The sequence below is a fragment of the Eubalaena glacialis genome, chromosome 16, assembly GCF_028564815.1.
Source record: "Eubalaena glacialis isolate mEubGla1 chromosome 16, mEubGla1.1.hap2.+ XY, whole genome shotgun sequence".
Lineage (NCBI taxonomy): Eukaryota > Metazoa > Chordata > Mammalia > Artiodactyla > Balaenidae > Eubalaena > Eubalaena glacialis.
The window spans coordinates 8,611,362-8,639,202 of record NC_083731.1 but is presented as its reverse complement, the minus strand read 5'-3'; the positions used below and the strand labels follow the sequence as shown (position 1 = coordinate 8,639,202).

Genomic DNA, 27,841 nt, shown 5'->3' with positions numbered 1-27,841 from the left:
GCGGATATACATCAGCGCGGGAAGGCGGGACTTCCGCCCTGCGCGACGCATTAAACGGAAGCCGGGCGGCGCCGTTTCGCTTGAGTTTACGCGCCCCCCACCGCCAGAGGAGACAGGGGTTCCCTGAGAGACGTCTTTTGGCTGTTTATCTCGCTTGAGCTATCCCCTCACCCTGGTCGTCTGTTAGGAGTGCAGAAATCTAGGCCAAAGCGCTGGGCGAGACAAGGACCTGTTCCTCTGTGCCTCCGACTTTCTCTGGTCCCGTCTTTCTTCGGCGAGGCCGTGTCAGGTTCTGAGAAGTGCGGTTTTCACCGGGGCCGGTTTTCCCTGGAAAGCTGTGCGCTCCTGGTTGTTTTCCGTCTTCTCCGGGTGGGAGCTGGGGGAGCTCTTCTCGGGGTCCGGGGCGGTGGTGCAGCCCCTTGTGGAAGACTTGGAGTGAAAGGTCTCCCGCGATCCCGCCCGCGAGACGCGCTCCGAGGGCACACCTCGCTCATGGGAGTCCAGGGGCTCTGGAAGCTGCTGGAGTGCTCCGGGCGGCAGGTCAACCCGGAGACGCTGGAGGGGAAGGTCCTTGCCGTGGGTATCCTTTTCCGGGCGTCGGTGCCAGGGATGCATGATGGGCGCCAGGATTTTGCTCTCAGTTCTCCAGGGGGCGCAGAGGGGCGTTGTTAGGCTGAAGGTCTCACCCAGGGGGATAGCTATAGGGTCTTCTTTGGGATGTTTCCTTTCTTTTCTTTTCTTTTTTAAATTAATTTTTATTGGAGTAGAGTTGATTTACAGTGTTGTGTTGGTTTCTGCCGTAAAGTGAATCAGTTATATATATACGTATATCTACTCTGTTTTAGATTCCTTTCCCATATAGGTCATTACAGTGTATTGAGTAGCGTTCCCTGTGCTATACAGTAGGTCCTTATTAGTCATCTATTTTATATATAGTAGTGTGTATATGTCAATCCCAATCTCCCAATTTAACACCCCCCTCCCCCCTTTGCTTTCTAAGTGTCTACTTTCCCCTGGCTTTGCAGTCACACAGCTTTGGATTGGAGTCTTGTTTTATCACTTAGGGGCGGTGCTTTGCGCCTGTGTATGCGTCAGTTCTCTCATCCGGGAAGTGGAGGCGATAATAGTCTCTGCACACAGGGTTGTTGTGAGGAATGAAGGGGTTATTTAAATGAGAGAAGTTTAGAATAGTGTCTGGCGCTGCTAGTATGGTAAATTTTAAATCTGTTATCCTGACAGGGAGGTCAGCATGGAGAAAACGAAGTGGACTTCCGACCAGTAGTTTTGCCTGCTGTCCTAAGTCTTGCTTTATTTATGTATGTTAGAGGAAGAAAAGTGTGGGCAAGTGTTTGACCTTTTCTTTTTTTTTTTTTTAAAAAGTAACTTTTATTATCTTTTGTTATGTGTTTTGGAATAGGAAATTCATATAGTACAACACTGAAAAGATTTCAAAAGGTCTGCAGTGAATTATTTTCTTCCCAGCCTCTATGATGGACATTTTAAGGACTGTTGATTGTGTGCATGTTTGGCTGGTTTTGTTTGTGCCTTTGGAGTTTAATGTTTTTCTTCATTACCAAAACATGTGAAGGCTGTTTCTGACGTTTTGATCTTTTTATTCATTAAGCAGTCTTCATTTTCTTTTTCTTTTCTTTCTTTTTTTGAGTGTCTGTTGTGTTCCAGAAGCTGGTGGTACCTTACACCAGTTCCCTAAGTGGGAACCTATGAGCCTAGGATCTCCACTCGGAGTGGAGGAGACAGTCATGTAATAATTGCTGTCCCGTGGTAAATGCACTGTCAGAGGATATGGGGATTCAGTGAAAGGAGCCGTTGACTTTAGTATGGAGACAACTTATACATAATGGAGCATTGATAATTTTTTAAATAAAGTAACGTGATGATGATGATGATGATGATTGTGTTTTTTGCAATGTGAGTCATCTTGAAATACATCCGTAATGAATTGTGGCTTAAAAGTTTTATGCCAGGTAGCTTGTGGGAAAGTTTTTTTAAATCACAAGTGCTATTGCTTCCCTCTAGTGGTTTCTCAAATTACTGCTTTCTGAAGATTTTCTTCATAGAACTATCAATATATATTGTACATGTGAATGAAAGCATTTTTCAGTGTCAGGAACCCTTAAAACTTCAGCAAAGATTTAGATCAGTTTACGTTGCAGCCCGTATGAAGAATTAATAATTTGTAAAACAATTGAGATGTGATGTGAAGTTCAGCATTCTGATTTTTTAGAAAGTTGTCCAAAATAAAGGTAAAGAATTTAATTTAGATCATCTATTTTCAGATGACTCAGAAACTTTTTTGGGACATGAAGTCATTTTCATGGGGTTATCAGGCTTTTCTGAAAGAATGAATTATTAAAAGAAGACTGTCAAAGGTACTGTAGTTATAATGGTAACTTCATATATATGTATATATATATGCATATATACATATATGTAAAAGGAGACTAGTTGTTTGCTGTTCTGTAATTGATTTTGCTTTGTTTCATTTTCATGGGAATTCCAAGTCAAGTATCTGAAATATATTCAGGTTTTTTGGTTTTATTTGTTAATGAAGAAATTACTCATGACATACAAGGTTCATAATTTATTCTTGGATCCCTAAAATAATTTGGTCTTTTTACCATTTCTAGATGAGTGTCTTGTTTACTTATGCAATCTAAGTGTTTGTGTCAAATAATAAAGAATTAATATTTAAACTTTTGTCTCTTATGGACCTTAACATTTGTAAGATACATTTAACTCTTAACAAAATCTTAGTCTCTTTAGGCTTTGCATACTAATAGGGGTTAATTAAAATTTACATCGCCTAACAATAGAACTAAAGTAATTTATTTTTTGTTTCAAAATGTTACTGGTCTTTTGGGTCTCATCTGTAAAATGGTTTTTGGCTTGGCTGCAAATTTAACTTTTCCAGTCCTGGGATAAATTTAATGTTGCATTTTATAAACTTATTGAAATTAGACAAATTAAATTATGGAAATATTTTCAGCTTGCCTAATTCTGCATATTTCTTTTTTAAGAATTTCAAGCTGCGGGAATTCCCTGGCGGACTAGTGGTTAGGACTCTGTGCTTTCACTGCAGAGGGCAAGGGTTCAATCCCTGGTCGGGGAACTAAGATCCCACACGCTGCACTGCGAGTCCAAAAATAAATAAAATTTAAAAAAAAATTTTTTTTTATAGTATATCTTTATTGGAGTATAATTGCTTCACAATACTGTGTTAGTTTCTCTTGCACAACAAAGCGAATCAGCCATTTGCATACACATGTCCCCACATCCCCTCCCTCTTGAGCCTCCCTCCCATCCTCCCTCTCCCACCCCTCTAGGTCATCGCAAAGCACCAAGCTGACCTCCCTGTGCTATGCTGCTGCTTCCCACTGGCCAATTGTTTTGCATTTGGTAGTGTATATATGTCGATGCTATTCTCATTTCACCCCAAATTCGCCCTCCCACCCCATGTCTTCAAGTCCATTTTCTATGTCTACCTCTTTATTCCTGCCCTGCAACTGGATTCATCAGTACCATTTTTTTTTTTAAGATTCCATGTTAGCATACGGTATTTGTTTTTATCTTTCTGACTTGCTTCACTGTGTATGACAGAGTCTGAGTCCATCCACCTCACTACAAATAACTCTATTTCATTTCTTTTTATGGCTGAGTAATATTCCATTGTATATATGTGCCACATCTTCTTTATCCTTTCATCTGTCGATGGTCATTTAGGTTGGTTGCATGTCCTGGCTATTGTAAATAGTGCTGCAATGACCATTGTGGTACATGACTCTTTTTGAATTATGGTTTTCTCAGGGTATACGCCCAGTAATGGGATTGCTGGGTCATACGGTAGTTCTATTTTTAGTTTTTTAAGGAACCGCCATACTGTTCTCCGTAGTGGCTGTATCAATTTACATTCCCACCAACAGTGCAGGAGGGTTCCCTTTTCACCACACCCTCTCCAGCATTTATTGTTTCTAGATTTTTTGATAATGGCCATTCTGACCGGTGTGAGGTGATACGTCATTGTAGTTTTGATTTTCATTTCTCTAATAATTAGTGTTGTTGAGCATCTTTTCATGTGCCTCCTGGCCATCTGTAGGTCTTCCTTGATGAAATGTCTGTTTAGGTCTTCTGCCCATTTTTTAACTGGATTGTTTGTTTCTTTGATATTGAGCTCCATGAGCTGTTGTATATTTTGGAGATTAATCCTTTGTTCTTCCATTTGTAAATATTTTCTCCTATTCTGAGGGTTTTCTTTTTGTCTTGTTTATGGTTTCCTTTGCTGTGCAAATCTTTTAAGTCCCATTTGTTTATATTTGTTTTTATTTCCATTACTCTAGGAGGTGGGTCAAAAAAGATCTTTCTGTGGTTTATGTCAAAGAGTGTTAAAAAAAAAAAAAAAAAAGAATTTTAAGCTGGAACGCTCAACTCTGGCTGAGAATTGGCACTACCTGTGATTAATTAAAAAAAAAAAAGTCCGATCTCAATCTCTGATTTAGAATTTTAGGTGTACCTGTGTTTAGCAATCTGTGTTTCAGAAGCTTCATATCTGGTTTCAAAGGACAGCAGAGTTGAGAGCTACTGATCTGAAATTATATTTTTCTCATTGATTATAACATTTAAAGGAATGGGCTAAGTAGAAACTTATTCCATCCGATACAACGGTGTAGCAACCAGAAACAAGCCAATTAGAAATATTTACCCAGTAACAACACCATTGACCCAATACAGAGCTAAGCCAATACCAGATCCTACTTCCAGGATGGACCCTTTTCTGACCACTTCTCATCATCCTCACCACTGCGTTCTGCTTTCACTCGGGCTGTTGTAACTAGTTTAAAGCTGGCTTCCTTATAGTTTATTCCTCACATGTCCACTGGGATGATCCTTCAGTCACATTCTAGAAACCTTCCAGTGACTATATACACCCATCACTTCCTCTTACTGCTCCTCTGGCCGTGCACCTGCCATGTTGTCCTTAAACGGAAGCCTGCTTCTGTCCCAGGGCGTTTGCATTTGCTGTACCTCCTGCTCCACTGTTCTCGCCCTCGTTCCTCTTGTTCGTTCGTTCAGGGCTCCGTTACTTCTTCCGATAGGACTTCCCTAACTAAAGAGCTATTGACCACCAATCACACTTCTGTCCTTTTACTCTGCTCTATTTCTTTCTTGGCACTTACCAGCAACCTAATGTATTAGACGTCTATACTTGATTTTCATTGTCTTCCCCATTAGAATGCAAGTTTCTCAGGGGTAGGGCCCTATCTGTTTTGTTCATAGCTGTATTGTTCACTGTTCTATCCCTAGGATCTTGGATATGCCTGGCACCTAGTAGCCCTCAAATATTATAGGAATGAATCTAGTAATAGCTTGCTCTCCACTAGTTATTTTTTATGTAATGTTTATTAAGTTAATTGTTGATGGGCCTAATTTTTTATGGTAGTAACTAGGTAATGTACATTCATTTAAATATTTAACCATTCATCTCATTTGAAAGCAGGTCTTTGTTGCCTTTTGTGTGCTCTGAGAGGGAGAGCAGTGCCCAGCAGTGTGGTTTACACATGTCATGGAGCTCACAGTCTGGATTCCCCCCAACTGGTTGTAAACTCCATTAGGGCAAATGCTTTGTTTTGTCCAGTACTGTATCCCCAGTGCATAGAAACATTTCTGCTATGAAATAAGCAAGGTGTTTTTGAATAGGAGTGTGTAACTGGAGGTCTTAATCTCGGCTGAGGTCGTGACCCCTAGAGTGAGACCTAAGAGTAGGGGATCTCTAGGCTCAGAGAGGGAGGGGCTCTTTCAGGCTGGGGACGGAGCAAGGAGGAGACCCTGGAGGCAGGAAGGAGCTTAGCAACTTCCAGGGTTTGAGAGAAACCCAGTGGCTCGACCTGAGCCAGGAGAGGTGAACAGAGGACGGATCATTCAGGGTTCGTAGGCCGTGGGAAGGACTTTTGGATATTATTCTAAAGGCAGTGGGAGCTTTCCAAGGGTTTTCACTACAGGTCTGCCGGTGAAATCTAACATAACAGTTTCAAGATAGATTAAAAGGTAGAACTGATAGGACCTGGCAATGGCTGGATGGAGGCGTACATGAGATGGCGTTCAGGGTTCTGGCTTGGGTGGATGGGAGTGACATCCACTGAAATGGGGGCATGAGCAGCCTGGTGAGAAGATACGGAGTTCAGTTTTGATCGTGGTAAGTCCGAAACGGCTGAGGCATCAGGTAGAGATGTCAACGAGGCCGTCCGACCTGGGGTCAGGAGAGCGCTCTGGGGCAGACGCGCATGTGTGGAGCTCGGTGCTGTATGGGCTGTGGTATGGGGGGCGGACATCACCTGGGTAGCCAGTGCAGACAGGAGGAAAGGGGAGGGCCTGAGGGCCATCACTGCTGAAGTCAGCACTTTATTGGTGGGTCAGGGGAGCGGGCAGAGGGCTGTGTCCCTCTCTTATGAACAAATAGAAAATAATCTGTTAAAAAGCATTCTTTAGTAAATTTTAAAAATATAAGTAGACTCCAAGAAGGAAAAATTAGGTAATCACAGCAGAAGACAACTACTGTTAATATTTTGATGTCTGAACTTCGAGTCTTTTTTTAGCATATTGCATATGTTATAAAATGGAATTATATTTTCCATACTTTTGTAACCTGTTTTACTTCCTTTAATAATATTTTGTGACTCTCTGCCTCATGTGCTTCTGCGACTTCCATTTTTAAGGGACCCTTGGATTCCAGCAAATCACTATATCATAATCTAATTAAAAAAAAGACCTGTTGGAAAACTTTTATTCTTAGTATTTTCATTATTATAAACAAGCCGTCTTATAAGTAACTCTTATTGTAAGTCTATGATGATTTCTTGAGGATAAATGTCTGGAATTGGAATTCTTACATAAAATAGAATGCAAGTTTTAAAGTTTTTTGCTATGAATTGCCAAATTGTTCTCCAAAAAAGTTGTGTTAATTTACTAAAATTCCATACAGATCATTAGTTTTTTTTTTTTTTAAAGAAGCACTTCTTTGCAATGAGACTTTTTAAAGGAGACATATGTCTATGTAAGATTTTAAAATTCAGAATGTAAATAGTGATAACAGGGCCCCAATAAAGTTAACTGATTTTAGGTAGATTCCATCAGGGCTAACCATTTTTCAGTTTCAAGTGAGTTGTGATGAGTGCTCAGTTTTAATGTTTGGGTGACATCAGACATTAGGAATTTGAAATTGTGAGGGTGAGGGAAGAAATTGCAAAGTGTTTTCCATTAACAGTCCTTCTAGATATTAGCATCTGGTTAAACCAAGCACTTAAAGGAGTTCGGGATCGCCACGGGAACTCAATAGAAAATGCTCATCTTCTTACTTTGTTCCATCGGCTCTGCAAACTCTTATTTTTTCGAATTCGCCCTGTTTTTGTGTTTGATGGGGATGCTCCACTACTGAAGAAACAGACCCTGGTAAGAGTCATCTGTTGTATTCTTTGTGCGTTCTTAGAAAGAAGGAAAAGTTCACATACAATTTAAATTTTCTCCTTAGAATTTTGGAAGTCAAGACTTAACTTCGACATATATCCAGTTTAATTCAACTTTTAAAAATTTATCTTGAACAAACACTTCTTCTTTTAAAAGAGGTTTGTTTCTGAAAGTATATCACAGGTGCAATAATATTTAACTTTTAATAAAACTACTAAAGTTACAATAGAGAGTTTTCCCTTTAGAGTGTCTTCTTAGGTGTTCTACAGTTAAACTTACACAACGTTATAGGGCAATTTATCTCAGTTAAAAAAGAAGAAATGAAAAGAATGTTTTGATATTTCTGCCTTGTATTAAACTGTAAGCACCGAGACTATTCCATTTTTCCCTGTTTTGGACATTTCTTACAAGATATTTCTATACATTTTAGGATTTCTTATGACATAATCTTGGATGTGGAAGGACAGAGTTACATACCAGTAATGTATTTTTATAAAAACTAATATCGGGAATTGGTTTTGGCTTAACAGTGGCATTTTAAAGAAGAAATTAGTTAATTAATATAATAATCCCTTTAGGGAAGCATTTACTTACTTGTATATCATTAAGTTTTAGGCTTCTTAAGGACATTAAAGGACATTTAAAAGAAATTGAAAGTAAATTAATAGCTTCCCAAATATATTGTATGATAGCCAACCCATTAAGTACTCCTTAGTTGGAAACTCTGGGTGTCCTTTCCACAGCAAAAACCTGCAGGTATTCACTCATACGGTAATTAGGAGAAGACACCAAAACAACCATAGTCCGAAAACTCAGACAAACCAAATTCTCTAGGGAGAAAACCCACAGAAGTGTTTTTGATATACTAATACCTTGAAATAAAATCCTGTATCCTTTCTTTTCACAGGCTAAAAGAAGGCAGAGAAAGGACTTGGCAACCAATGACTCCAAAAAAACTACTGAGAAGCTTTTGAAAACATTTTTGAAAAGACAAGTTATCAAAACTGCCTTAAAAAGCAAAAGGCAAGAGGGGAATTACATTAATTTTAAAGATTAATTTAAAATTTTTGCATAGGATTCTTGTGGCTGCCTTTCCCTAATGAGAGGAATCAATGGGGTGTCCATTTGACCTAGTTGACTGAAGTTGTGAAAACTCTCTGTTCTGTGAGAATCAGCTCTGATCACAAGAAAGGAAAGCTGCCGCGTTGCTTTTGCACGTTTTACTCTCAGAACACAGGTCCCCTCTTTCTGGAGGCTGCTCTCTCGTCCAGCGGCCCGGCAGCCAGGCCAGCAGGGGCCGAACCCATCGCCCCTGGGTTTCCCCTTTTCAGCTCCTCGTCAGAGTTTATGTGATCACTGGGGAGTATTATTGACTCTCAGAATACTGTTTCCTGTGATCTCTGCTGAAGTCTCTGTGTACTTTTCAGGGAGGAAGCACTTCCCAGTCTTACTCAAGTTCAAAGAGAAGATGACATCTATGTTTTGCCACCTTTACAAGAGGCAGAGAAAGATAGGTAAATGTTTTAACTACTTAAAAATGTTATTGCTGTATTCAGACAGATTTAAACCTTTCTGTTTTATCTACATAGTAAGGCATGTGGGATTTAATGCATCTGAAATACGCATTCTCGACACCTTCTAGAATATTTTTTAAGACCAAACTTTTTATTTACTACCTTTGTGTTTTGGTGGTTTGTGGCGTTTTTTTTTTTTTTTCATTCTCTGGATCCTGTGCTAGCACTGTTCATTTAGAATTCGTGGAGACGTGGATTCTGGTTTTTCTTACACTTCACTGACACCAGCTGTCTCTACCTGCTTCTCAGCCCGGTGTTTTCTCTCTCACGCCATCACTAAAGTCCGCACACGACGTCCTCCCTGCTAAATCCAGTGGCTGCTTTGCATTTCCCAGCCTGATGTCTGGGACCCTCTCTGGCCACTCTTCCTCGGGCACCCCTGTGCGCTCTTCCCTCCGGCTGGCTGGCAGTCCTCAGCGGCTTCTTTGGTTGACGTGCAGGTGGAGGGCCAGCTTGTCCTTCCCCCACTCCTTTCCCGGGGCTCCTGTGAGGCCACACAGCTTGTGAGTTACCGCTGCGGCCATCATCGTGTCTCCAGGTTACCGTCCTGGCTTCCACACTTCTGTCTGTGTCTCCATCTCTGATCGTACCCTTCTGCGGGAACCCCTCCCTGCCAAGCCCAGTGTCTGGCTGGTAGTGTAGAACCTGCTAAACCCAAATCTGATGTTGTCATTTCCTCGCTTAAAGCACTTCCTCGATTCTTCCTTCTCTAGGATAAAACTTCAACCCCTTAATCAGGCAGTGTAACTGCAGGAGATTTCACAAAGCTCCTGGGGTGAGGTGACCCCTAATTGCAGCTTCGGTAACCTGATCTGCCCTGGTGATGGGAGATATTAGGTCATGTTACGATCGCTCGCTTACAGGTGTCCCCACCAGACTGTGAGACCGAGGACGGCACACTTCTTGCCATCTTACTCACTGTTGTAGCTCCCGTAACTAGCAGCACCTTGCACTCAAGAAATATTTTTGTAAGTTGTCATTAAATCATAGATATTATAAACGTGTGTTTGACTTTCAGTTCAGAAGAGGAGGATGAAAAAGAATGGCAAGAGAGAATGAATCAAAAACAGGCATTACAGGTATTTAAATAATTTTTGAATTCAGGATTTATTCTATTATTTGAAATGAATAACATTGCAGATGAATAATTTTAATGAGGTAGTATGGATTTATGAATGTTCTTGGTAAAAAATAAAGACAGACACCTTCTTTACTGGGTGTGCATGTGAATGTATGTACATATAAAATATACACAGACTTATATGTATGGAATTATGCATATCTAGATATCCAAAATAAGCCATCTTTCTTTTACAACCAACCAATAAATAAATAGAAATAATAAGAAATGCTGTATAAAAATATGGAAAGCCTATCACCCATGAATAACTTCTAGTAACATTTTGCTGTATATTAGTACCCCTCCCGCCCCCGTATAGTTGAATAGCTGTGTGTGTGTGTGTGTGTGTGTGTGTGTGTGTGTGTGGGTATGTGTATGTGTATCAAGGGTATGTGTGTATGTATATATTTATGAAGATGTATGTTCGTGCACAGGCTGTGGTTACCTATTGCTGTGTAACTTAGTGCTGTGAAAACAGTCTTTTATCATCATCATCTTCTCTGTTCTGGGGGTTGATGAGCTCAGCGAGGCAGTTCCCTCTCAGTGTCTCCCATGTAGGTGCAGTCAGACGGTAGCTGGGGCTGGAGCCCCTCAAAGACCTCCTGCCCTGCGTGCCCGGCGACTGACGCTACCAGTCAGCCAGAACCCCCGCCCGTGGCCTCTCCGTGTGGCCTGAGCTCCGGCACAGCGTGGCGCTGTGTTCCCGGGGCAGGAGCCCAAGAGGCAGTGCCAGCAGGGCCCGCGCTGCCCTTTCTGGCCAGCTGTGGGAGGTGCGCAGCCTTCCTTCCACGGCGTGCTGTTCACTGGCAGCTGGTTAGGGCCAGCCCCCACTTAATGGGAGGGGAGCTAGGCAACAAGAGGGTCAGAGAACCGTGCACAGGTTGCAGAGCCACCGCCACGCATATTTTAACGCACAACTTGCTTACAAGTTGAGATTGTGCTGCATGTACAAGTTTTTGAAATTTTTTCCACGTTTCTCAGAAGAGCGGGTAGCATTCTTTGATTCCCAAGCTCACCGTTTCTTGTATGTTCATGTTAGTCTGGTATGTCTGGTAGAAGACTTTTGAGCTGAAACTGCAAGATTCTTCAGCTTGTGAAGGTCCTGCATTATTAATGCAGCAAGTGAGCACAGTCTTGGTGAAGACCGTGGACCCTGTGGGCAGAAAGACTTGCAGTTAAGTCTAGGCTCTACAGCTCACTAGCTGTGAGATCTTAGACAAATCAACTTCTCCAAGGCTTTATTTCCTTTTTTTTTTTAAACAATAATATTGATGCTTTCCTCGTAGGGACGATGGGAACATTCCTGAGGGAAAACATGGGAAGCTCTGAGCGAAATGATTGGCCTGTCCTAAGTGCTTGCTGGTTTACACACACACAACATGCATACATACAAGAGAGCAAATTGTATTATTTTATCTTTACTAATGACTACTTTTGATTTTAGGTTAAGAGCAAGACAGAACTTATCTAACTAAGGGGACTATAAATATTGTTCAAATTCATAAGGCTCATCTCTGCCTCAGGGTCTTCGCACTTGCTGTTCCCTCAGCCTGAGATGCTCTGTCCCAGAGCAGGTTTTTGGGTGTCTTTCGTGTCCGTGCTTGCAGGTCATTATTTCTAGTGGGGTCTTCTCTATCAAATAATGTTTTTTCTCTTTCTGTTCTTCTAATTAACTCTCTTATCAGATTGACCTGCGTTGTTTTCTCATTGTTATCTTGTTCACTTATTTTTTTATCATGTTTCTTGTTCTGCTTCTAAGAGTAGGGACCTTAGCTGGCATGATCTCTATAGTTCCTTAGCACCTAGAACAGTGCCTGGCAAGTATTTTTTTTCTTTTGAATGAATGAATGAGTGAATGGATACATCCCCTAATCTGCCTATTCACTTTGATGCCTATGGCAGATAATGTACAACTGTGTTTAGCCTACTGTAGATTATGCAGAACTCTGTTTATGATATAAGCACTGAAAAAAATCTGTCATGGTGAATAGAATTAAGTGTATAAAGTGTAAATTTCATGGTGCTACGTTTTACTCTTTACAGGAGGCGTTCTTTCAGAATCCTCATGCAGTAGATATTGAGTCTGAAGACTTTAGCAGCCTGCCCCCTGAAATAAAGCATGAAATCTTGACTGATATGAAAGAATTTACCAAGCGGAGAAGAACATTATTTGAAGCAATGCCGGAGGTAAACTATACAACAGCGCATTAATGCTTAGAATTAAGAATATCAGCAAAATTTTTCATTAGAAAAAGAAAATTGATAAGCATTACTTATACAATGTACGTTTACAGTAAACGGCATTTGTGTATCTCCGAGATCCTATGAAACATGCATTTATAAGTTTGAACTTATAAATACTTACTCAGAGAAGCTTTTCTTGACTTTCCACCAAGACCAGGTCTTGTCTCCTGCTCTGTGTTCTCACAGCACCCTGTAGTGTCTCTTTAGATTTTAGCACCCAAATGTGCCTACCCTGCTCCCTCTGTATTTTTAGCACTCAGCTCAGTATCTTTCACATAGTAAGTGCCTAGTGTACGCTTAGTGGTTCAATTCTTAGGTTAGTTCATAAAAGTTATTTTAACCCATAATATACATTGTAGAATATTAACATGTTTTGATATCAAAAATATGAAAAAGGCAGGAGCTGTTTCTTTTCCCATCACTCCTTTCTGCTTTTCCACGAAGAACGTGAACATAGGAAAATGCTAAGGTGTACAGAAATGATATCCAAAGGACAGAAGTAAATTTATTTTTGTTTCAGGGGAAACATCCAGGTTCAGTCTATCCATCCAGCATTTTGTTTCTTGAGTGTAAATGGATCTCTGGCTGGTCTTTGAGGAAATAGAATTTGGATTATGTAAACAACAGTGGGAAGGATGGGAGAAAGAGAGGCAGTCCTGATGGTTTGCTCCATTTTTTCTCTTTCTGCCACCACAGAGCCTCTGGGATGGGTAGGCCAGGGTAGGATGGTGCACAGCTCGTTGGATCTGTCCTTCTGGTAGCTAAAGGAAGTTCTAAGTCATACAGGCTGGACCTTTGCATTGTCTGAACATTGGGCAAATGCAAAATTGATAATAGTAGTATTGATAAGTAATAAGAGTAATAATCGTAATAGTAATAGGAGCAATTTAGTATAAGGCTTGGCAACCTGCTTTTTTGTTTTTTTTTTTTAAATAAATTTATTTATTTTATTTATTTGTTTTTGGCTGCGCTGCGTCTTCGTTGCTGCGTGTGGGCTTTCTCTAGATGCAGCGAGCAGGGGCTACTCTTCGTTGCGGTGTGCACGCTTCTCATTGCGGTGTCTTCTCTTGTTGTGGAACACGGGCTCTAGGCACGTGGGCTCAGTAGTTGTGGCTCGCGGGCTCTAGAGCGCAGGCTCAGTAGTTGTGGCGCACAGGCTTAGTTGCTCCGCGGCATGTGGGATCTTCCCAGACCAGGGCTCAAACCTGTGTCCCCTGCACTGGCAGGCGGATTCTTAACCACTGCACCACCAGGGAAGCCCTGGTAACCTGCTTTTGAACCCAGATCTACCACTTACTAGCCATGCGGCTCTAGAGAGGTTACTCAAGCTGTTTAAGTCTCAGTTTCTTCATTTGTAGAATGGAGATAATGACGTCTGTCTCATCGGTGGTTGAGAATAAAATGGGATAATATATTTTAAAACACTTAGAAGAATGTCTTACTCAGGAAATGCTTTATAAATGTTAAGTATTACTAATAACTGTGATTGCAATGATTTATTGTGTCTTTTATGGACCAGGAACTGTGCTGGGCACTTCACTTGCGTTCTAAAAGATTGTCACTTAAGCCAGAATCAACATGTCACAGTGCCTGGCATGCATCACATGCTCAATAACTGTTTTTTGAGTAAATGATGGAATCATAAACAGTATCCATGATTTCCTTTCTTTTGCCCAATTCTTTTTGTTTGAAAGATTATCCTTTAACAAAGCAATTATAGCTTTTTCCTACTATTCAAATTTTACTTTTCTAGTATGAAAGTACCACCAATGGAAAAAATCAATTGTTCTTTATCCCCTTTGGGGGGAAAGGATGGAAATATGGGAATACTATCTGTATTTAATATAAGAAATCATTTTATTTATTTATTTTGCCTTAGGAGTCCAATGACTTTTCACAGTACCAGCTCAAAGGCTTGCTTAAAAAAAACTATCTAAATCAACACATAGAGAATGTCCAAAAGGAAATGAATCAACAACATTCAGGACAAATCCAAAGGCAATATGAAGATGAAGGAGGCTTTTTGAAGGAGGTAGAGTCAAGGAGGGTGGTCTCTGAAGATACTTCACATTACATCTTGATTAAAGGTATCAGGTACCATCACTTATTTGATGGTTAAAAACCAAAAATATGTCGTGTCTCTGAATTCTGTAAGCTACCATCCCCAGATAATATGAATGAAGTCCTACTTAATTTATTGACTATAATTATTATTAATGCAATAATAAATGTATATAGCTATTAATGTATTAAGTAGTATCATACCAACCCACTTTAAAATTAACTAACAAATTAACTCTTAGTTGCTGATTAAATGAGAATTTATAAATTCATTTATGAGAACCGGTATGCTCTTATTCATCTAACTAGAAGCATGTTGTCAAACTGTAAAACTACATAGTGAGAATATTTTAATTTTTCTCAAGGTATTCAAGCGAAGAAAATTGCAGAAGTGGATTCAGAGTCTCTTCCTTCATGCAGTGAAATGCACAGCAGGTCTTCTGACTTGAAGTCATCTCCGTGTGAAAAGCTGGAGCCAAAGGAAGAGCCTGACGCCTCCCCTCCTTCCCCGAGAACCTTACTGGCTGTGCAGGCGGCCCTGCTGGGCGGCAGCTCAGAAGATGAGCTGGAGAGTGAGACCTGCAGGCTGCGCCGTGAGAGGCGAGCGCCCGCCACCGCCCGTGCGGGTTCTGTGTCGCCGCTGACTCTCTTGGCCATGCAGAGAGCTCTCGATGACGATGATGAAGATGTGACAGTGCGTGCCAGGAGCGACGTGCGGACAGGAGGGGCAGGCGCGAGAAAACCGAAACCGCTCCAGAGCAGTTCTGATGAGGAGACTGAGGAAGGACCTAAAATGAGAGATGAGGGAGGAGCGCCGTTGGCAGCAGCGTCTCACGCAGCCGGTTTGAGCCTCGCAGAGGAGCCTGTGACCAGCGCTGATGCCGAAAAAGAGCGGACAGAATCGGCTCACTTACCGAGGACTGCCTTTTGTCAAGGCAGCGACTCTAGCGTGCCAAAAGAGCAGATGTCGTCTATTCCCCCGGTGAAGGAAGCCTTTCAGACAAGCGATGAGGCTGCAGTTAAGGATGGAAAAGACCCAGTTCCTTTGGAAAACACTGTGGTGCTACCCAGGGATGCACCTGGGCTCCAGAGCGGACCAGAGCGGATACCGACACCTCCGACAAGTCCAAGTTCCGTGTCAAGGAGTGGAACGTATACCAAAGTGCTTGAGCTACAGCAAGGTCTTCTTCTTCCACCTGAGAGTAAATATGACACCTCTGTTCTTTCAAGTGATGATGAAACAGAATCTGAAAAAAACCCTGCTCCTGAAGGCACCGTCCGTTTGCAAGAATCGAGTGATACGCTAAGTGTCCCTTTAGAGACAATAAGTGACTTAGGAAATGTGGCATCTGTTAATGCCAAAGAGCATGAGGATTTCTTGAAAACCATCCAAGAACATGAGACCGTTGAATCTGCAGGCCAGGGTTTAATTTCAGTTCCAGCGTCCGTGGAACCAACGGAAATAGACTCTGAAGAAAGTGAATCTGACGGTAAGTGCTTGTGCTCTTTCAGAGATAAAGAAAAGTAGGATTTCGCCTCTGCAGGAACCGAGAGGTGCTTTAGTGTAGTCCAGATCCACATCGTTCAGGTGGTGGACTAGAGGCCCAGAAGGGTCAAGTGACTTTGCCAAGGACACACAGCTAGTAATGGAATCTTGACCTTTGCTGTTTGGCTACTCTTTTCGTTGTTGTTTTTAAAGGGAGGGAGTACCCTAATTGGAGAAGGTAAAGGTGAGTTTCCCTTTAATTTTTTAACTTTTTATTTTGAAATAATTAACAACTTTTAAAAAGTTGAAAAAGTATCTCAAAACATTCTATTTCCCTCACCTAGGACCTCAGTGGCTGGCATTTTACCACATTGGCTTTATCATCTCTCTCTCTCTCTGTCTCTCTCGCTCTCTATATGTACACATGTATATTATATGTCTGTATCTATGTATGCTTATGTACCGTCAATCCTCATTTTTCACAGATTTCAAATCTGCAAAATTGCCTACTCACTGAAATTTATATCTAACCCCAGAATCAGTCCTCACGGTAGTGTCTTTGTGGTCGTTTGTGGACATGTGTAGAACGGCCAGAAACTTGAGTTGCCACGCCGTTCCCAGGTGAGGTTGAGCCAGGGGGACACTTGGCCTTCTTGGTTCACCTCCCCTGCAGAGGTGACCAGAGGGTGGAGACGGGAGAGAGCAGTGCAGTGTAGACCAAGAAGCTCTGGCTCTGGGGCCACTGGATGGGGTTTGAATCCCAACCCTGGCACCTGTTCGTGGGGCTGTGTATACACTGTGAGCTCACGCTCGTATCTGCAGTTCTTCTCCAGCATCCCAGATCTCATTCTGTACTCTGCCTTCTTTATAATTTCCCTGTCTAACAGTGAGGGACCTTCTGCCATCTTCAGTGTATTTACTTATTTGCTCATTCTCTGTGTGTAACCAGCTCCCGATATCACTGGCCTCCTCCTTGGTCCTGGCTGTCCCCTTGGTCCCAGCCCCTCCGTCCTGAGTGTGTCCTCAGATCCAGACTCCTCCCCCTGAAGTGAAGGAAGGGAATCAATAAATGCTTTTTAAAGAGAAGAAAGGACATCAAGAGAGGAAGGAAGGAAGTGGAAGAGGAAGAGCTATTTCTTCCGTGTCCTTATCCAGGATTCTTTCTTCTGTGTCACAGCGTTACTCTTTGCTGTGTTCATAGTGAAATAGCATAAAAACATTTTTAAAAAACTCTGTGATTGTGTACACACCCTGATAGTTCTTTTTGAATTTCAAAACAATATTAGTTAACTCAGAGGACATTTTTGTATAAAGCAAACGTGCAAATGTTTGAGAGCGTGGTCCCTAATTTCAGAGACAGTGCCAGTGTGTCTAATTGAAAAGGCTTACTTTGAAGTTACAGGCACTTATCAATAAATTTATTTAATAACAATATACTACTGTTACATGTTTTCTATGACATTTAAATCTCTTCTTTTTAGGGTAAAACATTTTTCAGGATACTTTGGAAAGCTCTTGATGATTTCAGGGTAATTTAAATGTTTTAGTTATAGACAAAATGATCTTATTATTTTGGTACAGGAAGTTTCATTGAAGTGCAGAGTATAAATAGCAGTGATGAACTTCAAGCTGAGTTACACGAAGCTTCCAGACCTCCCTCTGGACAAGGTGAAGAGGAACCAGTAGGAACTGAGAAGCAAGAAGCCACAGGTGACTCCCAGGGCCTCCCGAGAGACAACTCTGAGAGGGAGGCCGTGGACATTGAGCCACCTGAAGAAACTGAAAAAGTTGCAGACGACTTGCTCAACGAATGGCAAGATGTTGACCTGGTAATAACGTGACATCGTGTTTTTACTCATTGCTGAGGAAGCCAGGTTAAGTAGCTTCTGAGTTTTTAAGGAGCTGCTGGATGAAGACATAATAGCTCTTTGCACCCATCTTCTTACTCCTGCTGACATGGTTCCTTTCTTGTGGAGGTTCCTGGCTGGGATAGTGTCCACTTCCCGTGTGGGTTAGTGAGGGAACTCCAAAGGTATTACAGACTTGCTCAGAAATCCAAGTGGAAACCTGCATAAGGAGAAAAAGCTTATTGGTAACTTCAGTCAGACTAAATACAGGCTTTTTATAACCAGTGAACTTAATTGGGTTATTAATATAATTATCTACAAACCAAATTATCTTATAGGAGGAGCTGGAGACGCTGGAGAGCAACCTTTTAACACAGCAGAATTCACTGAAAGCTCAAAAACAGCAGCAAGAACGGGTCGCCGCTACTGTGACGGGACAGATGTTCCAGGAAAGCCAGGTAGGTGTACAGCTTGGGTGTCCTCGAACAATACCTCCCGACGTCTTTCCTTAATCAGACTCCCCGAGGGCACGTGCATTAAGTTACCTGTTTAAGCACTGCTCCCACTTCCTGGTGGAGGCCAGGTCCTGCATTTCAGCAGGGGTCATCGTGTGTCTGTACCTCTTCAGGAACTTCTTCGCCTGTTCGGCATCCCCTACGTCGAGGCGCCCATGGAAGCAGAAGCTCAGTGCGCCATCCTGGATCTGACTGATCAAACTTCCGGAACGATCACTGACGACAGTGACATTTGGCTGTTCGGAGCACGGCATGTCTATAAAAACTTTTTTAATAAAAACAAGTTTGTAGAATATTACCAGTATGTGGACTTTCACAACCAATTAGGTAAGACTTCAGAGTACGATTGCTTTCTGAAATTTACCTTCAGAATTTGTAGTATGAATTCTTTCTTTCCAAGGAGCTAATTCGGTGCATTAATGGAAATGGTAGATCTATACAAGTTTTCATATAAACGATCTTTTGCTTCTGTAGCAGAATACGATTTTTAATTTGGAACTAAGAAATTAAAACCCTAGAAATGTTCAGACATTTTCTGCAGTTTTAATCATCAGGCCTGGTTACGCCCTGACTGGTTACCTGAGCTCTCCAGAGTAAACCAAAGGTGGTAGAGTGGGGAGACAGGTGGAGGCCACTCCTGCTGGAATCACGAGCCTCATGGTCCTTGTTGTTTCTGGCAGTGATCCTTCATCCTCCCGTTGATTCAGCAAATACACGCTGAGCGATTCCTATATGCCAGTTGTTGTTCTTGGCAATGGGAAGTGGGGAAACAGCAGAGAATAAAACAGTCTAGCAGGAGAAACAGATGGTAAAAAAATACATAAATCATAATTTGACAGTGGTATGAGCCATATAGAAAAACAAAGCAGTAAAAGAGAGGCGAGAGCGACCTGCAGTCGCAGGAAGTGCATGTCCTCTGTGGTCAGAAAAGGCTTTACTAATGGGCACCTTTTGGGCTGGAGCCTAAAGTAGAGAGGAAGCACGTGCTATGGATACTGTGGGGATGAGCATGTCAGACAGAGGGACTGGCACGTGCAAAGGCCCTGAGACAGAAGCCTACTTGGTGTGTTCTAGGGAAGCATGGAGATAGTTACGGGCTCAATTGTGTCTCCCCCAAATTCATGTGTTGTAGTCCTAACCTCTGGTACCGCAGAGTATGACTGTGTTTGAAGATAGGTTCTTTAAGGAGGTGACTAAGGTCAAATGAGGTCATTAGGGTGGACCCTAATCCAGTCCGACTGGTGTCCTTGTAAGAAGGAGAGATTAGGACACAGAGGGAAGACCACGTGCAGACACGTGGAGAGCCGGCCGTCTGCCAGCCAAGGAGAGAGGCTCAGAAGGGACCAACCGTGCCAACACCGTGAGGTCAGGCTCCTAGTCCCCAAAACTGTGAGGAAATGAATCCTTTGTTTCAGCCCCTCAGTCTGAGCACTTTGTTACGGCAGGCCCGGGAAACGAATTCAGGGGCCAGTGTGAGTGAATGAGGAGGAGGAGGATGGCAAGAGGTGAGGTCGGAGAGGAAGGAGGAGACCAAAATCAAGTAGGGTCCGGAGTGTGGTGGAGAGGCTCTGCGGGTAGACTGGGTTGGGATGTGAGAGAAGGAGAAGTCAAGGATGACCCCCTCCACCCCCCCAGCAGCGCATGGAGTGGACTGGCCTTGGTGAGGGGAAGCCACAGGTGACTCCCAGGGCCTCCCGAGAGACAACCTTCCCTTGGCGGGACGGGGGAAGGAGCAGGTGCGGGTGTTGCGGGCGTGAAGACCCGGGTCTGGACGTGTTGTCTCTGAGATGCCCGTTAGACATCCCGACGGAGACGTTAAGGTGCCAGTTGAGTGTGTGTGACTGTGGTTCAGAGGAGAGGTCCCGGTGAGAGGGCCGAATTTGGGGGTCAGAGGTTATATGGCATTTAAAACTGCAAAGATGCGTGAAACTTTAAAAATCCAAGCACAACGCCATTTAAAAAAAAGGAATCTATTTCAAATAGCAAAAGAGAGATACCTTTGGTAATTGGATAAGGATATATACATGTATATTATCTATATAATGAAGTGTTTATAAATGTTATGTAATAAATGTGTATAAAATAAAAAGTGGAAAAATATATAATAACTTTTACTCTTATAGGATTGGACCGGAACAAATTAATAAATTTGGCCTATTTGCTTGGAAGTGATTATACAGAAGGAATACCAACTGTAGGTTGTGTTACAGCCATGGAAATTCTCAATGAATTCCCTGGACATGGCCTGGAACCTCTCCTAAGATTCTCGTAAGTCCTTTCTTAATTTCTTTAATTCAGGTGTTTATATATAAATACCCAAATTAAACAGAACTATTATTTACATCGTGAACTGTCACAAATCATTGTTCCCTGAGAAAACAGGAGGAGGTAATGGTTGGGGTTTCTAAAGTTTGTTTTCCCTTTTCTAGAGTTTGATGAAATCATAGGCAATTATTTTTAGAGGTGCCAGGCTTATCCGAGTTTAAGGATACATAGCCAGTCCAGTGGGAATTCCTGGGAGTGTAGAGGTTACCGTTTCATTCGTTCAAATATTTCCTGAGCAGCTACTATGTGCTAGACAGTGTGCTAGGCTGGAATAGGGGAGGTGACTGAGCCCCAGGCTGTGTCCTCAAGGAGCTGCCATACCCTGGGGGCGAGGGAGAAGCATCCACGTGCTTGTACTTCTGAGTGCCGAGTGTTCTGAGGGAGGTCGGCCAGACAGGGGCATGGGGCTATATGCCAGGAACGTTTTCTGTCTGCGTGTAGACTGTGATGTATTCAGTGGTGGCGTCTCCTTCTGTCCGGGACCCAGAGTTGTGCTGTACTTGGGGTACACTCTTCGTTTTTTGGAGATTCTGAGATGGTGCTAGTTACGAGGTTGTCTGTGAAAGTAGTTCTTTCTTAAGGTTGCTCCTTGGTGGCATTTTTCAAAAAAAAATATATACTTCGCACAGCATAAATTTTACTCTTTTAAAGTACAATTCAGTGGTTTTTCGTCTAGTCACAGATTGTGATGGCACCTTTTAATCATCAGTTTGACATGGGATACTATTTGGCAGTAGCTGATTTAATGATTCTTTAGTGTTCTCTCCAGTCGTAGCTCCTGGTTTGAAAAATCTCGGGATGTTCTGGTCTGAAGATTCAGTGATTAGAATTAAATACAAAGTTGTTTAAATGATTGCTGTCCTCCAGCCTTAGCACACATAGCGATGTATTTTATTTTTTGCTTTCGTCATCTCTCTTTTCATAATTTTCTTATTGTTGATGAAATGTACTGGAGGTACGTTGTTAGGTTGCTTGTAAGTCATGGTATATAAATAACTTGCAAAAGTACAAGTAACTTTTATACAAATAAACACACATTACAAAAATGACAAAATATGAATCAAAAAGATTACAGATAACATTTTGGTTTATACAGTGTTAGTCTTTTCTATGCACAATATACACATGCATTTTATATATAATCACACGCACAAGTATACTCGTATAAGTCTGTTATTATTATTATTTTTTTTACAAGCATGGGACGATGCTGTATACTTTTTATGTTACCTGCAACTCATTTGGTGATAGAACAGGGCATATTATCAACGACGTATAGATTTACATTGCTGTTTTTAATGACTCCGTAGGAGTCTTTTGATGTATCATGAATAACTAATTTAATCAAATGCCTATTGTTATTTCTGGTTTTTTTAAAAGTCTAAACAGATACTGCCTTGAATGACTTTACATGTCTTTGAGTTCTTATCCGATTATTATTTTAGGATAAGTGAAAATGGTATCTAACTTTTCGATTTGGTGTCCTGGTTATTGGCGAGAGTAAATTTTTTTTCATGTTTGTTGACAGTTTGCCATGCTGATCTAGTGAATGCCTGTTTACGCCGTTTTTCTTCTCTCAACAGTTTTTGCTCGTTTGTTGCTGTTTGAATGGTTACGTTTTTAGTCAGCTCTAGCAATTTCTGCCTTGGTCTTTTAGCTCGCTGATGGCAGATAGGAGCTGCCCCCGCCTGCCTGGCTCTGCAGGGTTAGGACGGGTGCAGTTAAAGGGCGCGGAGACAGTGGAAGGGCAGTTAGACTGGGAGGGTCTGTCGCCTTGCTTTCTTCTCTGCTTTCCCTTTTCCTAACCAGACCCTGGCCCGCCAGTCCCCCTTTACAGCAGAGCTGCTCTGAGTCTGCAGGCTGAGTTCAGCCCAGCTGTGTTTGCTTTGGCCTACACAGTATGTTCTTTAATTTTGATCCTGCACGAAGACTGAAGTTAGAACACTAGATGGCACTCCTGCCTTGCTGAGGTGCAGCACTGGTGGAGACCGAGCCTGTGAGTCAGGTCCTGAGACCAATGAGTATGTGAAGCAGCGGAGGTTGGGTTTTTTAGGTTCTGTTAGTGTGTAGATTGGAGAGGGTTATATTTGTGTTTTTAACTTTTATGCCATTTATTTATCCTAATTGTGTAAATTTTTCTGGTTGTCCGTTGCCACATTACAAACTACCTTAAACCTCAGTGACTTCAAACAGCAACAGTCAGAGATTTTGCTCGTGAATCCGCAGTTCGATCAGGCTGCACGGGGTGGGGGTGTCTCTCCTGGTGCCAGGTGTGTCGGGGGCGTCTCAGCTGGGCTAGAGGGGCCCCGTGAGGTGGCTCGCTCGTGGCTGGCAAGTGGTGCTGTCGGCCGGCACGTGGCCCGGGGGGCCTGGACCCTCTCCATCTGGACCCCCTCACGAGCTGGAGCTTCCTCACAGCATGTTGGCTGCTTTCAAGGCAAATATTCTAAGAGACAGGAAGTGGAAACTGCAGTCTTTAAAGGCCTGGCACAATGTCCCTTCCTCAGCCACGGAGCCTGCCCAACTCAAGGGTAAGGGACATGGACCCCACTTCTTGTTGGGAGGAGGGTCCAAGAATGGGCTTTAACCCACCGTAGTGATTTATACTCACAATGGAAAAATTGAAAAAGGAATAAAACATAAAGAAAAGTAACAGCCGTATCCTCGCTTAGAACATTGCCTAGCACACGGTAAAATAACAGTTGTTAGTGTTTTTTATTATTTTAAATATCCGTGTTTACTTTTTCTTTCTTTCTCCGCATATATACATTTTTTTTTCCAGTATTGGGATCACACTTGATGTAGAGTTATATTCTGCATTTTAAAAATTTAACATCTTGGCATTTTTACATTTTATTAAATATTCTTGGTTCCTGGTTGTAGTTGACTGGAGGTAAATAATACGGATACATTGATATTACTTCATTTTACCACTGGGAAAGGGAGGAGCTGTGACTTTTCTATGAGTGTGGGCTTTGGAGGGAGACTGTACCAGTCCCAGCTGTGAAATCTTGAGCAAGCGGCTTGTTTGAGTCCAGTTTCCCTGTCTGTGAGGTGAGGCCTGTGCTCGTGTGATGACGGCGCCTGTAGAGCAGTTAACACAGCGCCAAGCCCAGGGGAAGGGGGCGGTCAGTGATGGCCTCATTGTATACTGTGTTAATAACACGAGAAATATACCAGTGTCATTCGGTAAGTCATAGGCTTTGTTCTGGAGTTGGGTGGGACTTGACTTTACGTCTCTGAACTTTACGTTTAGCTCTTTGTCTGCGGTGCATCTGCCATCAGGTCTTACTGCTTCACGAAGGTTTGTTTCCTTTGCCTTGTAGCGAGTGGTGGCATGAAGCTCAAAAGAATAAGAAGATAAGACCTAATCCTTATGACACCAAAGTGAAAAAAAAGTTACGCAAGTTGCAGCTCACGCCTGGCTTCCCTAACCTGGCCGTGGCGGACGCTTACCTCAAGCCTGTGGTGGATGAGTCCAAGGGGGCGTTTCTGTGGGGCAAACCCGATCTCGACAAGATTAGAGAATATCCTTTCCCTTCCTCAAACCTCAGGAATAGCAAGTCAAATATGTGTTTTGGTTTAAAACTTACAGGACATGAACTTGGATCAGTTTTTTAAAAAAATATTCCATCAGCTAAGATGCTCCTTTCTATTCCTTTCTCTCTCTTCTTAATTTTTTTTTTTTGTGGTAAAATACACATAACATAAAATTTACCATCTGAACCATTTTAAACATACTGTTCAGTGGTTATTAAATACATTCACATTGTTGTGTCACCGTCACCACCATTCATCCCCATATTCTTTTCATCTTGTGAAACTGAAACTCTATCCCTGTTAAACACTAACTCCCCCATTCCCCTCCCCCAGCCCCTGGCCACGACCATTCTACTTTCTGTCCCTGTGACGTTGACTACTGTAAGTATGTTCCTCATATAAGTGGAACCATACAGTATAGGTCTTTTTGTGACTGGCTTACTTCACTTAGCATAATGTCTTCAAGTTTCATCCAAGTTGTAGCATGTGTCAGAATTTCCTTCCTTTTTAAGGCTGAATACTGTTCCATTGTATGTAACGTCATATTTTGCTTATCCATTCATCTGTTGATGGACACGAGTTGCTTCCATGTTTTAGTTACTGTGAATCATCTTTTTAGTTTTAAAGAGAATCTTTATTTGAAGTAAGTAGTGATAAGCATTCATAGATACACTACATACTTAAGTATTCATTCTGAAAGAATAGAAAAGATTTTTAGTTTTATTCTTTCTATTACTGTTCCTTTCTGCATATTTAAATAATCATTTGGATAGATGTTTAAAAGTTTGCCATAGTATTAATCTAACTACATCTTTTCTCAAAGAAAAAAGAAATATATGTGATATTAGAAATTTGTTTTTATTCTAGGTTAACCTTTTTTCATAGTCATGAGTCTTTGATGTCCTAAAATGAGAGTTGAATATCTTTTTATCTTAGAGGATATTTATAAGAACATCGTGCCAGATGATTATGTTGGAATAATTTGTTTTGTTATTCTTTTCTTTTATCATTTTAATCTTTATAAATAAGAAAATCTTTGGAGACATGGGGAATGGAATCAAGGGTGGCTTTGGACCTTTTTATTTATCACTTGTTTAAATGTCTTTAAAAACATGTATGAGTCTTAACTGCCTGCATATTTTGTCAGCGGTATTTTGGCTGGAACAGGACGAAGACAGATGAATCTCTGTTTCCTGTATTAAAGCAACTGAATGTCCAGCAGGTAATCATGGCAGCTCTTTTCCTAAGTTCAGGATAGAGAGTAAAGTTAGGAAGGCTGTGAGAGCCAGCTGTTAAAGACCAGTTACTTTTATTTTAGGGCACGTAATATACATTTAAAAATTATTATACTTTAGTAAGAGAACAGGAAAACAGAAAACGGGAAAGCTGGACTTTGTCTTCATTTTCCACTTTCACTCTTAGGGCTGAACTTTGATATCCTTTTGTATTCACTCTGACTTTGAGAAAAACAATCTAATAATGGATTGCATACTGAGGTGTTTATGGTTAAATATTTTACCCTTTTAGAGCTATTTTCATTTTTGAAAAGTTTAAGAAGTGCCCAGTCCAAAGCAGTTCTGATTATTAAGTGTCTTCAAGTACTGATATTCTTTAACTCTGTGAATGAATCATCAAAGGTACTAATTCAGTCATAGTATACTGGCAGGAGAGATTTTTGAGGTGAAAAGAAGGCTCTGTATGACCCTCGGTTCCCTTAGGTAGGTAACAGCATCTCGCTTTATCCATGAGTGTGTTCCTACCCACACAGAAACCCCCTCCCACCCCAGAGACAGCCCACAAAACATGCATACAGGTAGACCATTCAGCAGAATTCAGACCATCTCCTGCAAGATACATGTTTAAGTTAAATCCTTTTCCATTGGGTTAATTTTGGAAAAACCAACAAACAAACAAACAAAAAACTGAGGTAGACCTCCTTTCCAGAAACTTTCGTGTTGTTTGACGACTTTCTGTACTGGAAACATTGTACGCCCACCATTGTACGACAAGGAAAGCTAGTTGGCTTAGTGACTGATGACTCCTTAATTTCAGATAAATTTTGTTGTAATACTATCCTCCCTTTTCATTGTAGACGTTAATATAAGTTTATTTCTCCTAAATTAGAAAGTGAAAAAAAAGAATTAAAATTACTCATTGTTTGCTTCCTCTAATACAGATGTTAACATTTACGTCCATTTTCTCTTATTTTTCCCCTCCTTCCCACATATATTTATTATCAGACATAAGTGCAATTTGTTATAAATAAAGCCCCCATTCACTGGTTAAGGTGAGTTTTTTTTTCTGTGTATTGCATGGCCTTCATTATTTCAGATGGCCAGATTACATTTTGTCAAAGAGATTTAACTTGGTTCACTTCACTTAGTAGACCTTGAATTTTCAGGTTTTCGTATGTAATGCTGTGATGAACATCAGCATGTAACTTTTCTCAAATGTAACTATTTTTAAAGAATGTCTTCCTGAAAGTGGATTTGCTGAACAAAAGTCAAGAATATTTCCTACGACTCCTAATATATAATACTGTGAAGTTTCTTCCTGAAGGTATCACATGATGACAATGTTTTTAAAAGAAGGGAAGAGTAGAATTTAGAAACAGACCCCATGAAGTTGTGTTGCTCTAAAAGAAGATGATATATTTGGCCCCTGAAAAATATTTAACTCTCTTTCAATGCTGAGGAAGGGATTTCCTACTTGATATGCGGGCGGAGGGCTTAGTTGACGGAGGTGGTACATGTACTGCTTTAAGTACGATCTTGAAAGTAAAATTTGCTGCCAGTCATTCATTTGGGAGAGATGGGCTTTGAGAGAGAATGAATTAGTATTTTCTGAAAGAGTCATCCAATGCCAGTAATCAGGGTGGAATTCTTTGATTTGCTTTAGAAAGTTTACTTACTTGTCTGATTTATTATTATTATTATTATTTATTATTTCATTTTTTTAGACGCAGCTCCGAATTGATTCTTTCTTTAGATTAGCTCAACAGGAGAAACAGGAGGCTAAGGGTATTAAGAGCCAGAGACTTAACAGAGCTGTGACATGTATGCTGAGAAAAGAAAGGGAAGAAGCAGCCAGTGAAATAGAAGCAGTTTCTGTTGCCATGGAGAAAGACTCTGAGTTCCTCGATAAGGCAAAAGGAAAAACCCAGAAGAGAGACACAGCAAATAGATGGAAAGAGTCATCCAGCCCGAAAAGAAAGAGGCTTTCGGATTCTAAACGGGGGCATGAATGTGGTGGGTTTTTGGGGGAGGCCTACCTCTCGCAGTCATCTGATGCCTCTTCAAGTGAGGATGAGGAATATTTCCCTGTAGCGAACATGCAAAGGGGAAAAGCAGCCGTAGAGTCAAAAGTCAGCTCTTCAGATGCACAGAGCACAGCGCAGCCTGCTCCCAGGAGAGACGGAGGTGCCACCACGAGCAGCTCCAGCGATGACGACGGAGAGAAGGCAGAGCCCGTCCTGGTGACCGCCAGGTCTGTGTTTGGGAAGAAAGAGGGGAAACGGAGAAGTACGAGAGGAAGGAAGAGGAAAATCTAAAGACACCTAAATACACATGTATTCTCTCTAACTGGGTACAGCTTAACATTTCGTCATGAATTTGTTGTGAGGAAATAATAAAATTCAAAGTATTTGCACAGTC

The 27,841-nt window shown here is 41.6% G+C and overlaps 1 protein-coding gene across 2 annotated transcripts; it reads left to right on the top strand.

The window, feature by feature from the left end:
• The first annotated feature begins 48 nt into the window (after positions 1 to 48).
• Positions 49 to 27,841, top strand: ERCC5 (ERCC excision repair 5, endonuclease). 2 transcript variants are annotated; one of them, XM_061171229.1, is made up of 15 exons: positions 49 to 580; positions 7,286 to 7,461; positions 8,384 to 8,499; positions 8,904 to 8,990; positions 10,069 to 10,129; positions 12,214 to 12,357; positions 14,294 to 14,501; positions 14,841 to 15,965; positions 17,543 to 17,790; positions 18,147 to 18,266; positions 18,437 to 18,650; positions 20,447 to 20,591; positions 23,975 to 24,177; positions 25,328 to 25,410; positions 27,148 to 27,841. In XM_061171229.1, exons 1-15 carry the CDS (start codon positions 493 to 495, stop codon positions 27,736 to 27,738), a joined length of 3,609 nt encoding a protein of 1,202 aa, XP_061027212.1. In that variant the 5' UTR covers positions 49 to 492; the 3' UTR covers positions 27,739 to 27,841. The 2 variants fall into 2 exon arrangements, with proteins under 2 accessions (XP_061027212.1, XP_061027213.1); XM_061171230.1 differs by having other exon boundaries at positions 27,177 to 27,290.